This window comes from Bacillus rossius, chromosome 6, assembly GCF_032445375.1.
Source record: "Bacillus rossius redtenbacheri isolate Brsri chromosome 6, Brsri_v3, whole genome shotgun sequence".
In the NCBI taxonomy this organism is placed as follows: Eukaryota; Metazoa; Arthropoda; class Insecta; order Phasmatodea; family Bacillidae; genus Bacillus; species Bacillus rossius.
Genome location: NC_086334.1, coordinates 32530144 through 32542251, shown reverse-complemented (window position 1 = coordinate 32542251; position 12108 = coordinate 32530144). Strand labels below are relative to the sequence as shown.

The 12108-nt window shown below is 33.6% G+C and overlaps 1 protein-coding gene across 5 annotated transcripts in view; it reads right to left on the bottom strand.

Moving 5' to 3' along the window:
- LOC134532988 (unconventional myosin IC) overlaps positions 1 to 12108 on the bottom strand; it is a 157411-nt gene that overhangs the window by 15469 nt on the left and 129834 nt on the right. For all 5 annotated transcript variants that reach the window (XM_063370090.1, XM_063370087.1, XM_063370091.1 and 2 more), the window contains exons 6-12: positions 10864 to 11046; positions 10089 to 10295; positions 6946 to 7205; positions 6086 to 6255; positions 5120 to 5274; positions 3638 to 3766; positions 2240 to 2393 (exon numbers count right to left, since the gene is read on the bottom strand). In XM_063370090.1, the coding sequence (XP_063226160.1) occupies positions 2240 to 2393; positions 3638 to 3766; positions 5120 to 5274; positions 6086 to 6255; positions 6946 to 7205; positions 10089 to 10295; positions 10864 to 11046 (1258 nt within the window). The remainder of the gene's footprint in view (positions 1 to 2239; positions 2394 to 3637; positions 3767 to 5119; positions 5275 to 6085; positions 6256 to 6945; positions 7206 to 10088; positions 10296 to 10863; positions 11047 to 12108) is intronic.

The following is a 12108-nucleotide window of genomic DNA, read 5'->3' as shown; positions in this document are numbered from 1 at the left end:
GCCCAAGTGTACAGGGGTATGTGCAGTCTATCCTGAAGGCCATCGAAACCGCGAATTTTGCAGGTCTCTACTTATTGATTTTTTTTTTAAATTTGTTTAGTAATGAAGCATAACTTTTATTAGGTTTCTTTAAACAGGTAATCATTATTTGAATGAAAAGCAGCTTACCCAAACTAATAAGAAATGTTGGAAGATCAATAGGTCTGGTACCCAAATTTGAACTACTGTAAACAATTGTAAAAACAAGAAGCAAAATTCTACATATTCCCTACTTTGAGTTCAATTAAATTATTTTTTTTTCTTATGATTTGGTCTTGTAATGCTAATTTAGATTGAAGGAAAATTTTGAAGCCCTGGTAGCATAATTCTGCCTTAACATAGCAAATTATTTAGACACGGGCAGGATTATCATGGGTATACTTTTCAATCACTACTCAAATATACACATTCAATGTCTAGACTTTCTGTTTGGTGCAGCATTTGGTATTTCCCTTGCGTTATGTGACAAAAGCTTGAAATTTTGAAGGCCTGGCAGCTTCATGTACTATATTTTATGTAAATGCTCTATATGCCAACTGTTTCAAAGAAAGTCTTGATGGCCCACATTTCCTTCTATCACAGCTATCATTTCCTGTCAATTAAACCAACATTTTTTAAATGGACTACACCTCTTAGTTTAACCGAGTTTCTTCTCTGTGAACCTACATAACAGCATTTTCATAAACCACGCCAATAGAGACAAAATGCTATGGTTTTATTTGTACGTAGACCAATTTAATTTTTAAAACAGAAGATTATGGTGTTATTGTTTTTATTTTTTATGAATTCTGTTTATTCATAAAGATAGCACACTATTGAACACACACAGCACATAAATGTTTTATGATACTTATTTCACTAAAACAGTGTCATTTTGACTGATAGATTTGAACTCAGAGCAATAAAACTAAATCTGCAAGTACTTGTTTGAAAAACTAACCAACATCATAATGTAAAAATGAGTTACTAATAGCAGTTGTAAGATCAAATGAACTTATAGTTTAAAAAAAACTACAAAAACCTGCTTTTATCGTTAAATGAAATAAAAATTAAAAAATAATATTTTAATTTAATTCTTTTGTCCAACAGCCAAATAATGTTCCACAACTCTGTACAAGTAAAAGTGTGGGGTGTTGTCTTCTTTCATTTTCATAATGACTATAACTTAAAATTAGTGAAAGGAAATTTAAGACAAATGATTTCCAAAACCCCATTACTAATTTTAAGTTCATTATTTTTATTAAGTTCATACACTCATTTTCATAATGACTATATCGTAAAATTTTCTAAATGACTAGGTATATCCTAAAATTTTTGTATTGACTATATCCTAAAATTAGGGACAGAAAATCTATTACAAACCATACTGCTTTTACTAATATCAAGCACCCCAAGCTTTTAGTTATACAGAGTTGTAGAACATTATTTGGCTGTTGGACAAAAACTTAAAATTAAATTTTATTTTTTTAATTTTTAATTTATTAACAATAAAAGCGGGCACATTTTTTACCATAACCCGACCTCAGAAACACTCTACATCGAAACGGGGAGAAAGTCAAACCCGGAACACATTTTCCTCCAAAACCTGACCTCGAAAACACTCTAAATCAAAAAAATTAATTTTTAATATTTCCACCAGGCACATTTCCCACCATAACCCGACCTTTGGGATCGGAAACGCTCCCAATCAAAAAAGCATTAGGTAATTTTTAAAATTTTCAAAATTTTGGGTCCTTAAACCCCTGTCACCCTCTCAGGGGCACACACAACCTTAGGAAAATTTTCACCATGCCTTGTCCTTATGGATACACATAAAGCATAGTTATTACCTATAGCTCAAAATTAGTGGTTTTTTGACCCTCTTACCCATCCCTCCTTCCCCTTAACACTTAGGTCTTAAGTTTACAAAATATTGTATTGTCAGAGATTCTTTATATGTATGCAAAATTTCAACACATTCGAATGTCAAAACGTGAGTAAAATTAGAATGGAAAGATTTTATTACATAGTCCATTCATACATACAGGCCAAGCTAATAAAAGTGTGGTAAAAATAATAAAATTAATTTTTCCTTTCTACCTACATGGCACCTCTGTTGAATGCCAAGGCATCCATCACATTATTTGAGAGCTCAAAAATAAAAGTTTAAAATTTTTTGTTTTTTAGTGAACCAGGCTTAGCAATTTTTGTTTTCACTTACCCGGCATTTTGAAATCATTTGGTTTGATGCAGCGGATGTAGGAAGGCTCTTTGTCCATGAGGATTTTCATAAGATTGTTCAAACTGTCTTTGAACTGAGTGATTGCTGTGTCGGGGCGTTTCTTGCTGGACAGTTCATGAGCAGGGAAGACCACCTGAAAATTTGTTTGTTTGATAAGTTTTCACGTTACATGGTTATGCACACAAGCTCGAGGTCGTGGGATCTCCAAGTTTATGAGCCAAGCTTGAATTTAGAATTGAACCTACAACCTCGCGACACGAACATGACACGTCAGTGAACACGGCTGCCAAGAACACGTCCCCTGTAAAGCAGAACACTAGTCAAAACATAGCGCACTCAAATATCTGTATTTGGAACTAACAGTTTCACTGTGCAACCACTGAATAGTGAATATCAGTAGATTTATGTACGTTCAGGTTGAAACAGTACACACAAGTGATGAGTAAATTTAGTAGATCAGAACCGAGGCAACCACCAGTTCTTAGGACTGTGTGAAGCTTCAACTTAGCGAATCAATTGAAGCTCTTTTTAATGATCTATTTGACTGCGCCAGGAAGATTGCTATTTTTTTTTTATTTGAAGCTTTAGTTGTAATGCAAAGCTTTGCATCTGATGTGAAACTTTTCTTTTTTTTACTAAGCTTTAAAACATTGGAAGCTTAATATTTGTTCATTAATTTTTTTTTGTGCTGTATACATGTTGCTTGAATAAAGTCTGTTACTTAAAAAAAAATCTACAGAAAGCACTCAATTTGCTTTTATAATTGATCAATATTAATATTATGCATAATTATTTTATAAATTTTATTGACTGATATTTATATAGGGCCCAATCAGTTAGTCACTTAATCAGTTCAAAGATTACAAACGTATTTAATATTTGATAAAGTAGGGTAATACAACTTCGCCGAGAACAATAATTTCAATTGGATTTGACTTCACTAATATTTTTAACATTTAATTTGATATTCATATTGCATCAAAAAACTAGTATTTGCACAGGCATACCAATTCCATTTATTTCAAGTAAAATAATATGTCTGTTTACATAAATTCTGGATCAGCCATTCACGCTAGTTTGTTAGCTACGGTTCAAATACCCTAAGTCTTTGAATCAGAATGTGTTGTTGAAAGGTTTATCACTTTGCTCTCAAATGCAGTGATCCATGGCCTCTTGTCACCTTCTAATGCCGAAGCTCGCATACTAAGCTATGGATAAATCAATGTCAAATTTAATTTTGTTCCTAGCTTCTTGGTAAGTTCTCTGCCAATTTGTAAGTAATAATTCTAATAATTTCTAGTGTCACAGTTTTCTGTGTGTTAACATTCTCCCACTTCAATGCCAATGCATATTTAAGTAAAAAAGAATTAAACTTACCTTTGTTATAACGTTTGACGTTCTTGACATGACCTCTCTGAGATCTCTGAACAGAAGATCATTGTTCTTGTCTAAGAAGCCTTTGACTTTGTACGTCACAATTCCTGCATAGTGAACAAGCTGGAATTCCTGTAACAAACATCTGAGTAATGAATGTTTACATAGCATCATGGATTGTGTTACTGCATGCTTTCGAGCCTTTTTTGCAGTCTGTTTATGTATTAAAAAGTAGTGAATATTTCTCAACTTTAGATTAAAAAAAAAATTCAGTTAAGTGGAAATATTCAGAGGTACGCAAGGACTAAACATCATTTTTTTGGGATTGCTTCTAAAATTGTGGCATAGCTGCTGTCTTTACCATTAATTACCAACCAGCAAAATAAAAACCTAAGAAAAAACTAATAAGTTAATATATTTTTCAAATATGTAAAATGCTACTCTAATAGATTTTTTATTGTTATAAGTGAACATAGTGTAAAAACCTTTCAAAGGATGAACAGAAGATTTACTGGCAGCCTGTAAGCATATTCATAATCCACGCAAAGATGACCATGTTCACTACAAAACAAATTATATATTCTCTAACACTGATGTATTTATTAAGTAAATTTGAAAATGATGTTTGTGATGTTTGTGGTGTTTGTGGTGTTTTCTTATTTTTCATGCTGAGTTGTTTATTTTATTGCCATAATTACCATCTAGGAAATTTTACTGTAAATTTATTCCAATAACATTCTTGCATTTGTTATGAAGTCACAAATTTTCTTACCATATATTTACTAAAAGTTTTTTCAGCTGTAAAAAGTACACAAGAGATTATAATTATCAGCACTTGCGTGACTTTTCACCGCTACCTGACAATATTTAGTAAACATCAGTCGAGAAATTTTGGGACAAATCATAAAATGAGAAAAAGTTATTATGATTAATATATAGGAAAATCACTCAAATAATTAGAATGGCAATAAAATTAAATAACCAAATTTGCGTGTGAGACTGCAACTTAAGAATCAGCTGTCTTATTTGAAACCTCAGAATTAAGTATGTTTTACTGTGACATACTACAATAAATAAACAGGTAAGAAGCTACAATAATTATAAAGTTTTGTACTCAAATCAAAGCCAATGTAAGGATATATACTGTGTAAGACTGAAGTTAAGAAGAAAGTTAAAAATTTAAGCCTAATTTACAATTGAATAGTTACAAATGTCCAATTTTTACTATTAATTCTTTAGTCAACAGGAACTAGATTATAGAGGTTTCTTAACCCTCTACCCTCTTGGCTATCATCCATTCTTCCATGGATAGTGACAGGTGAAATGTCTGAAAATAAATATCTTTCTGATGATGTAGCAAAGACAGAGGTAACTCCCATGGATGCATTATTAATTAAAAATAAGAGTTCCAGAGTGAGTGCCAAAGCTCATTGAATAACAAGTCTTAAATATTGAAACAAGTTACAAGTTATCAGTAGGACTTACATCCCTGCCCATTGTTTTCTGTGTTTTGATGTCTGCTTTCATGTGACTAATGTAGTGGTGATGATACGCCAACATGTCGTTCGTCTTGGCCAGGAAAGTCAGATCGGTGGCGTCTCCGGGCCTCAGACATTCTTCATCCAGTAGTGCTATTATACCTGTGATATAAACATATTATTAAACATAACACCTCCAAACACTGAATAAACTAAACGCCTATATAATAGTGGTGTATGTATAACACGTTTATTCACAATTTATTAGAGAAATAAAAAAATAACGGGATGAAATAAATTAAAGATAATACCTAACCATGCACTTATGTAGATGACCTAACATAAGAATATGTCTAAAAAGAAAATAAATTTATAAACATCTTACAGTGTTTTGCGGTGTTACACATTTTTACTGGGTCAAATCCCAATTTTCTCAAATTTGAATCCCACGGAGTACCTCCAATATACCCCTTGAATCGGAATCTGGATGTCAAGTGTCAAAAATAAAATACTGTACAATAAATGAAAAATATTAACTATGGTGTTCAAACATTCTACCCATTAAATGGGTTTTTCACAAACTAAGTTTCCAGAATCAATACATATAGTAATTTTAATAATTTTATAAATATAATGACATGTAAATAATCACAATATCTTGGGGAATTGTAACAGGGTAGGTTTGGAAAAAAAAATTGATATAAATTTCATAGGTTATCAGTGTTGAATTTTTTAATTTACTTTATTTACTCTAATATTTTTTTTAATATTTTTCCTCAGATATCAAATCTTTCGAACACTTAGGACTTTATGGTATTTGAGGATTTAAGTGGCCCATCCCTAATTTTTACTAATTAGTTTTCGGGTGCAGCCTGTGTATTATTGTGTCTAACGTGGCTGCTCTACCAGAGAAAAATAAAACACCATCCTTCCCACGATACCGACATTTACAGAAGGCGACTTCTCAGCTCACCTTTGTGCTTCTCCTCTATCAAGTCACAAATCACTTTGTTGTCGAAGTACTCGACGGGCTCCCACTCGATCCCTTCCTTCAGGTATTCCTCCTGCTCCGACTTCAGAGTCAGTTCGATGAACAGCTGTTGCAGTTTTTCGTTGCAGAAGTTAATACAAAACTGCTCAAACCTATGGGGGGAAAAAAAAAAGAAAGAAAGTAAAATTATATCAGTTCAACCCCTTTGTAACAAGACAAATTTCTGGCACACACCAAATTACAAATTCATTGAATTTATTCCTGTTACAATCGCAAATTTAAGTATTTATTTGGTAGTTCAGAATATATTTTGGAATTTCATCGAGGAAGGGAGGCACAAGCCTCATGTGCCACGTCCTTAATGCTCTAACTACACACCGTTTTGGTTGATTGTGTAATTAATTTTCTTGTCACTGACGTTATTTAAAGCCTTTACCTGTAAATGTGTCATGATAGGTCTCATGCATTTTACATTTAATCACAAACTTTGTCTCTAGATATTTTCTACGTGTTATTTATTTGCAATAAAAAGTCATGCAAGTTTTGATAATTTTGATCCTTTGGGTGATATTTTACAGCTCACAAATAAAGTTTGTAAATATATTGTCATAAAATTTGTAATAAAAAAAAAGGCAAAAGAGCTATTGTGTTGTATTCACAGGATCATCCCTTAAACAACAGTAAACAACAGTAACAACAAGAAAAAAATGAAATAACAAACGTCGTGTACGAGAGCCAGACTTTAATAGGTATGTCCTTGGAGCAAATACATAATCTTTAAAATAAGCATTTGACTAGCTAAGTGAATCCACTCAAAGAAAGATAAAATTAACGGCGCCCACCCGTTCCTCTCGAAGATCTCGAAGCCGTAAATATCCAGGATCCCCATGACGGAGTGCCTGTGCGAGTCCCGCGCCTTGAGGGAGTTGTTGAGCCGCTTGACGAGCCAGGTGAAGAGCCGGTCGTACACTGCCTTCGCCAGCGCGTCGCGGGCGTAGATGGCTTGCTCCCGGTTCAGCGGGGTGACCACCACGTCGCCGTGGGCCTCGATGGTCCTGTGCGTGAAGGCCTCGCTCAGATCTCTGTAGCTGCAGCCCAGAAGCTGCGCGGAAAAAAAAAAGAATGCCTCATTAAAAAAACATCCACCATTCATTCAGGCCAGGGGCGCAACAACTAAATTTCCAAAGGGGGGGGGGGGGGGCGATATACCTTTTTTATAATAAATCATCGATCCCCCCTATTGAAGCGGGGGGTCCGGGGGTCCTCCCCCGGGAAAATTTGTATTTCAAGGTGGAAAATGGTGCTATTTAAGCAGTTTTATTATCTAAAAATTGATTACACGGCACTTCGTTTGCCCCCACTTCAAGGTGTCAGAAGGGGGGAGGGGGCATAATACCCTTCCCCCCCCCCTGTTGTTGCGCCCCTGATTCAGGCTCAAATCAATGCTTTTGAAGTCAACCGTTGAAAAAGCCACAGCTCACTATGGATGTTAGACATATACCACTGTCATCAATCATATACAAATTTTCAATATTTGTGTACCAAGCAACATGATGACATCATCAATGGTACATAAGTACACCAAAAGCAAACAACAAAAAAAACTCAAAAACTGAAAACAATGACAGTGGGAAACGTTTCAAACTGTGGACAACTGTGGTAATGCATTTATATTTTACACAACGTGAATGTAATGGATCCTTCCTGTCGAGATATGCAGCTTCAATTTCAAATGCACAAGTTTGTTTTCTGTCTTCTCAGTTTACAAGAAATGCCTACACAGATTAACAGGAAATGAATAAAGTTAATATACAGATTAGAAACATACTAATGAATAGCAATAAACATAATAAAGAACTTGTAGAGTTGAATTCTGTACATCAGTAATAATTTTGATTAGTGCACTATAAAACTATCAGATATATAAATTTGAACAAGTTTTAAGTAGTTAACTAATTATTTCTTTAATTGAGAGAATTTTATTATTGAAATGAAAATATATTGATAATTTATTGAAATTCTTTGTTAACTTGTATGAAACAGTCAATAACTTTGTTGGTTAATGAAAGAAAATTCATGTTTCTTAGTGGAAAAGTTAAAGTTTTTAAGTCAGTCGAGGTAAAACCTTAACAAATTTTAATTTAGCTACATAATATTTATATATAAATGGTACATTTAGTACTTCTCTTCTCTATCCTATTATAGATAAGTTAATTAAACATGTTTCGATTTATTTTTGTGGTAATGTGAGTTATGATTTATAATTGTATATTTTAAAATATGAATACGAATGTCATTTTTCATTAAAGAATTCCATAACAGATCCATAGCAATTGGATTCTTTTTTTTCTACATTATTTTGGCCAATGTACCATTATGACTGATTATATCTGACAATCTAATATATTTGTTCCTCGTGAACTGAACATGAAAAAAAACATGTTCACACTCTGAAGAAAACCCAGTTTCTGGCAACAAAAAAAAATGTGCAGGTAATGTAAGGTAAGTAATTTCTCGACTTAACATTTCTCTGTACTTTTTTTTTTTTTTTTTTAATTAATTAGAGACTAAAAATTATTTCCATTCTCTGTGTGGTGGAGTGAGCCACTCATAAGTAAACTGGACAGAGGTTGCAATGAGACAGCACCCAATCAACAAAACTACAAAGTCTTGATTACATACAAGAATGTGTGAGGCCAGAAATTAATGGAAATTGGTGGTCTCTAGTGAAAATTTGGGGTTCATTTTACTCTCATTTTTGATATGAATAGAAAAAAAAGTGTATCTCATTGTAAAGTTTGCTTTACTCACACACACACAATCTACTTTGTACGCACACACGCACGCACGCACGCAGAACGCACACACACACACACACACACACAGACAGATGTATATATATATATATATAAAATATTTGTGAATATTTCTTCTTGAACAGTTATATTTATTTCCTTACTTTAAAAATTGTTCTGTTTTCAAAGAACTAGTTTTTTATTACCTCATTTCAAATTGTTTAAAACATTAAAATAGAGAAAATAACTAGCAACCATGAAACAAGGAGGAAAATATAGAAGTGCAACTCTTACAGAAGAAACTTAAACCATGATTTTGGGTGGCATATGACACTTTTCTAGGTGGAACCATAACTACTAGCAAATTTAACTTGGCGGGAGGTTAAAATCGAGAGTTAGTTTTATAATGATAGTTGAACTACTTAACTATCAATTGCTCAGTAGAAGATGTTCATATTTTGTAATAAAAAAAAAACTTTCATAATAAAAAAAATACCCTATGTAAATGAGTATTATATGCAGTATTTATGGTATGCTACACCACAAAATATGTGGCTAGAAAAATACAAGACAATTAATTTACACCAGTTTGCCTGATAATAGCTCATGCAATACTTCTCACAATCAATGTAGCTATGTTAGCATGAAGGCCACTGAACTAGTGATATTTTCCAGGCCCTAATTATTTGTAACATGAAGACTTCAGTATTCAAGGAAAAAGATTTGAAGAAAAATATTTCAGGAAATAAAGTGTAAATTAAAAAATTCAACTCTAATAACCTCTGAAGTTTACTACCCAACTTTATTCTTCATACCTATCCTGTTACTATTCCCCAAGACAATGTACTTTTAACATGTTATTTAATTAATAAAATTACAATATATAATGATTCTAGAAACTTAAATTGTGAAATGAACATTTCAACAACATAGTTAAAATATTTACTTTCTTGTACCTTATTTTATTTTTGGCCCTTGCCACCTAGATTCGAATTTGAAGGGTATATTCGAGGTACTCTTTGGGATTCGAATTTGAGTTTCAGATTCGAGAAGATTGGGAACTGAACTATCACTAACAGACTAATGAATAACAAATATGTGTACAGAGGTACGTTAAGTCCAAATGTCTTGATACTGCACTGCAACGAATTTCAACATACATGTGTATCACTGAATAAATAAATAATTACCTTTGACACTGACTCTACACATTCTGGTTTGAGGATTTCTGCCTTCCCCTCGTCCTCAATGTAACCAACATTTCCCATGTGCAGCACGCTTGCCACAATCGCAAATATGTCATCTTGCTCCTTCTTGTCAATGCCAATCGTGTTCATGGCTTCCACCACCTCCAAATAATTCTTGTTGTCGCTTTCTGAAAACTCTTTGTCTCTGTCCTAGAAAAAATAAAAACAAATATGAACCTGTTAAGAATATGCAAATTCTTTATGAACAATGGAATGCTTACCGCTTAGTCTGCCTTTAAATCAAAATAACTTTAATTGTAACTTAAATCTAAGTAATTCATAGTTTTTCTGTTCTAATTCAGCATTGTTTGGAAGAATGCAGTTAGGATTACATTATAGCTCAACGATGTTAGGCACAATGCAAAATGCTTTTAGGGTACCAGCAGTACACAAAATGCAGCTAGGCAAATCACTTTTAGTGAAAACAGTGAACTTGAATACAAAAAAAATAATATTTTTCTGACACTATAAAATAAGACAAATTATTATTGATTAATCCATAGCTAAGAATATATTTAATTAAGCTGGAACTTCAAATTATGAAGTTCTGGTAGTAGGTTACTGGTCAGATATTTTTTTACGTTATCTACATAGCTGTAAGCTGACCAGAGATTCCGACAAGTTTTTTTTCTGAGCACCATTAACCTATTTATCAAGACGTGTAGAATAACACTCTCAATCATTTTGTCTGTTATTAATGAAATGGTGTAAGGCTTACTGCATTGGTGAGATAAAAGTAGGTGTCCAAATTTCTCTTGAGATGCAGCCTTGCAAGTTGTTCATTGTCTGCTCCTGACAACAGCTGGTAGAATACGTGGAAGTTGCGCTCTCCCGGGAACTGATGCACCACACGAGACTTCTCCAGAAGATAGTTCAGGATGTTTCCTCCAACTGGCTCACCCTAGTGACAGATATGAGACTTACAGACTACGTCATCGTGGTTGTCAAGTAGCCACATAATATCATGAATCAAATCATCCTTCAGCTAATATAAATGCAGTATTGTGTATTTTACTTCACAATCATGACATGTGAACACACATTTCATCCTCTTTAACTCTCTATTAATTGCTTCACATTATATTCCATCAAAACATTTTTGGCTTCAGTCTTTCATTTGCTCGACTACTATGACATCCTGTAGCATTGCAGCTCTTTACAGTGGAATAAACCACTCATTCACACTTCACACGAAGTTTCGAAATAAGTGGGAACGAGAGGCAATGGAGAATGTAAAAACAATTGTCTTGTGCAAACAGGCAAGGATTGATGGTTAGGAAATGATAATCACTGGTGATTGTAAATGTGCGGTATAAGAACAAGTATACAAGGTTGTGCAAATAAAGATGTGCAGAGAGAGAAAGATGGGTAAAGACAAGCAAGATAAAAAACCAGTCAACAAGGTACAAACACAGATGAGCGAGCAGGGATGGACACGAATGAACTGTCACATGTGTATGTGGGTAGGAGGTGAAGGTATTAAGGGTAGTAAGTGGTGGATGGGTGGACAAAAATTAAGTCAGACAGGAAAAGATGGATAAACAAGAACTGTTATGGAAGGGTGGATGAACAAGGATGGATAAACTACAAGAGATGTGTTAAAGACTGACATGGGTGTACAAAAAAGACTATGTATGCCAGCAAAGATGACAAAAGGTTCAATAATAGACAGATAATAGGTCGAATGGACTACATACTGTTCCAAAACACCATTGAATAACTCTGTACCTCAGAACCAAATCAGCCCAAGTCGCAAGTTGGGCAATTTTACAGAAGAGTAAAAACCTGCTCATTCGGAGATACTGTGTTTTCCATCAACTCCTTGTGCTAATGGTCAGCAAGAACAATCTTACAAATAATTTCTTCCAAATGGAGTAAATTATTCCAATAGCCACTCATACATAACATTGTTACTAGACTTACATTCGTCACTCAACTAAAGTTTGGAGTTAGGCAATTATAA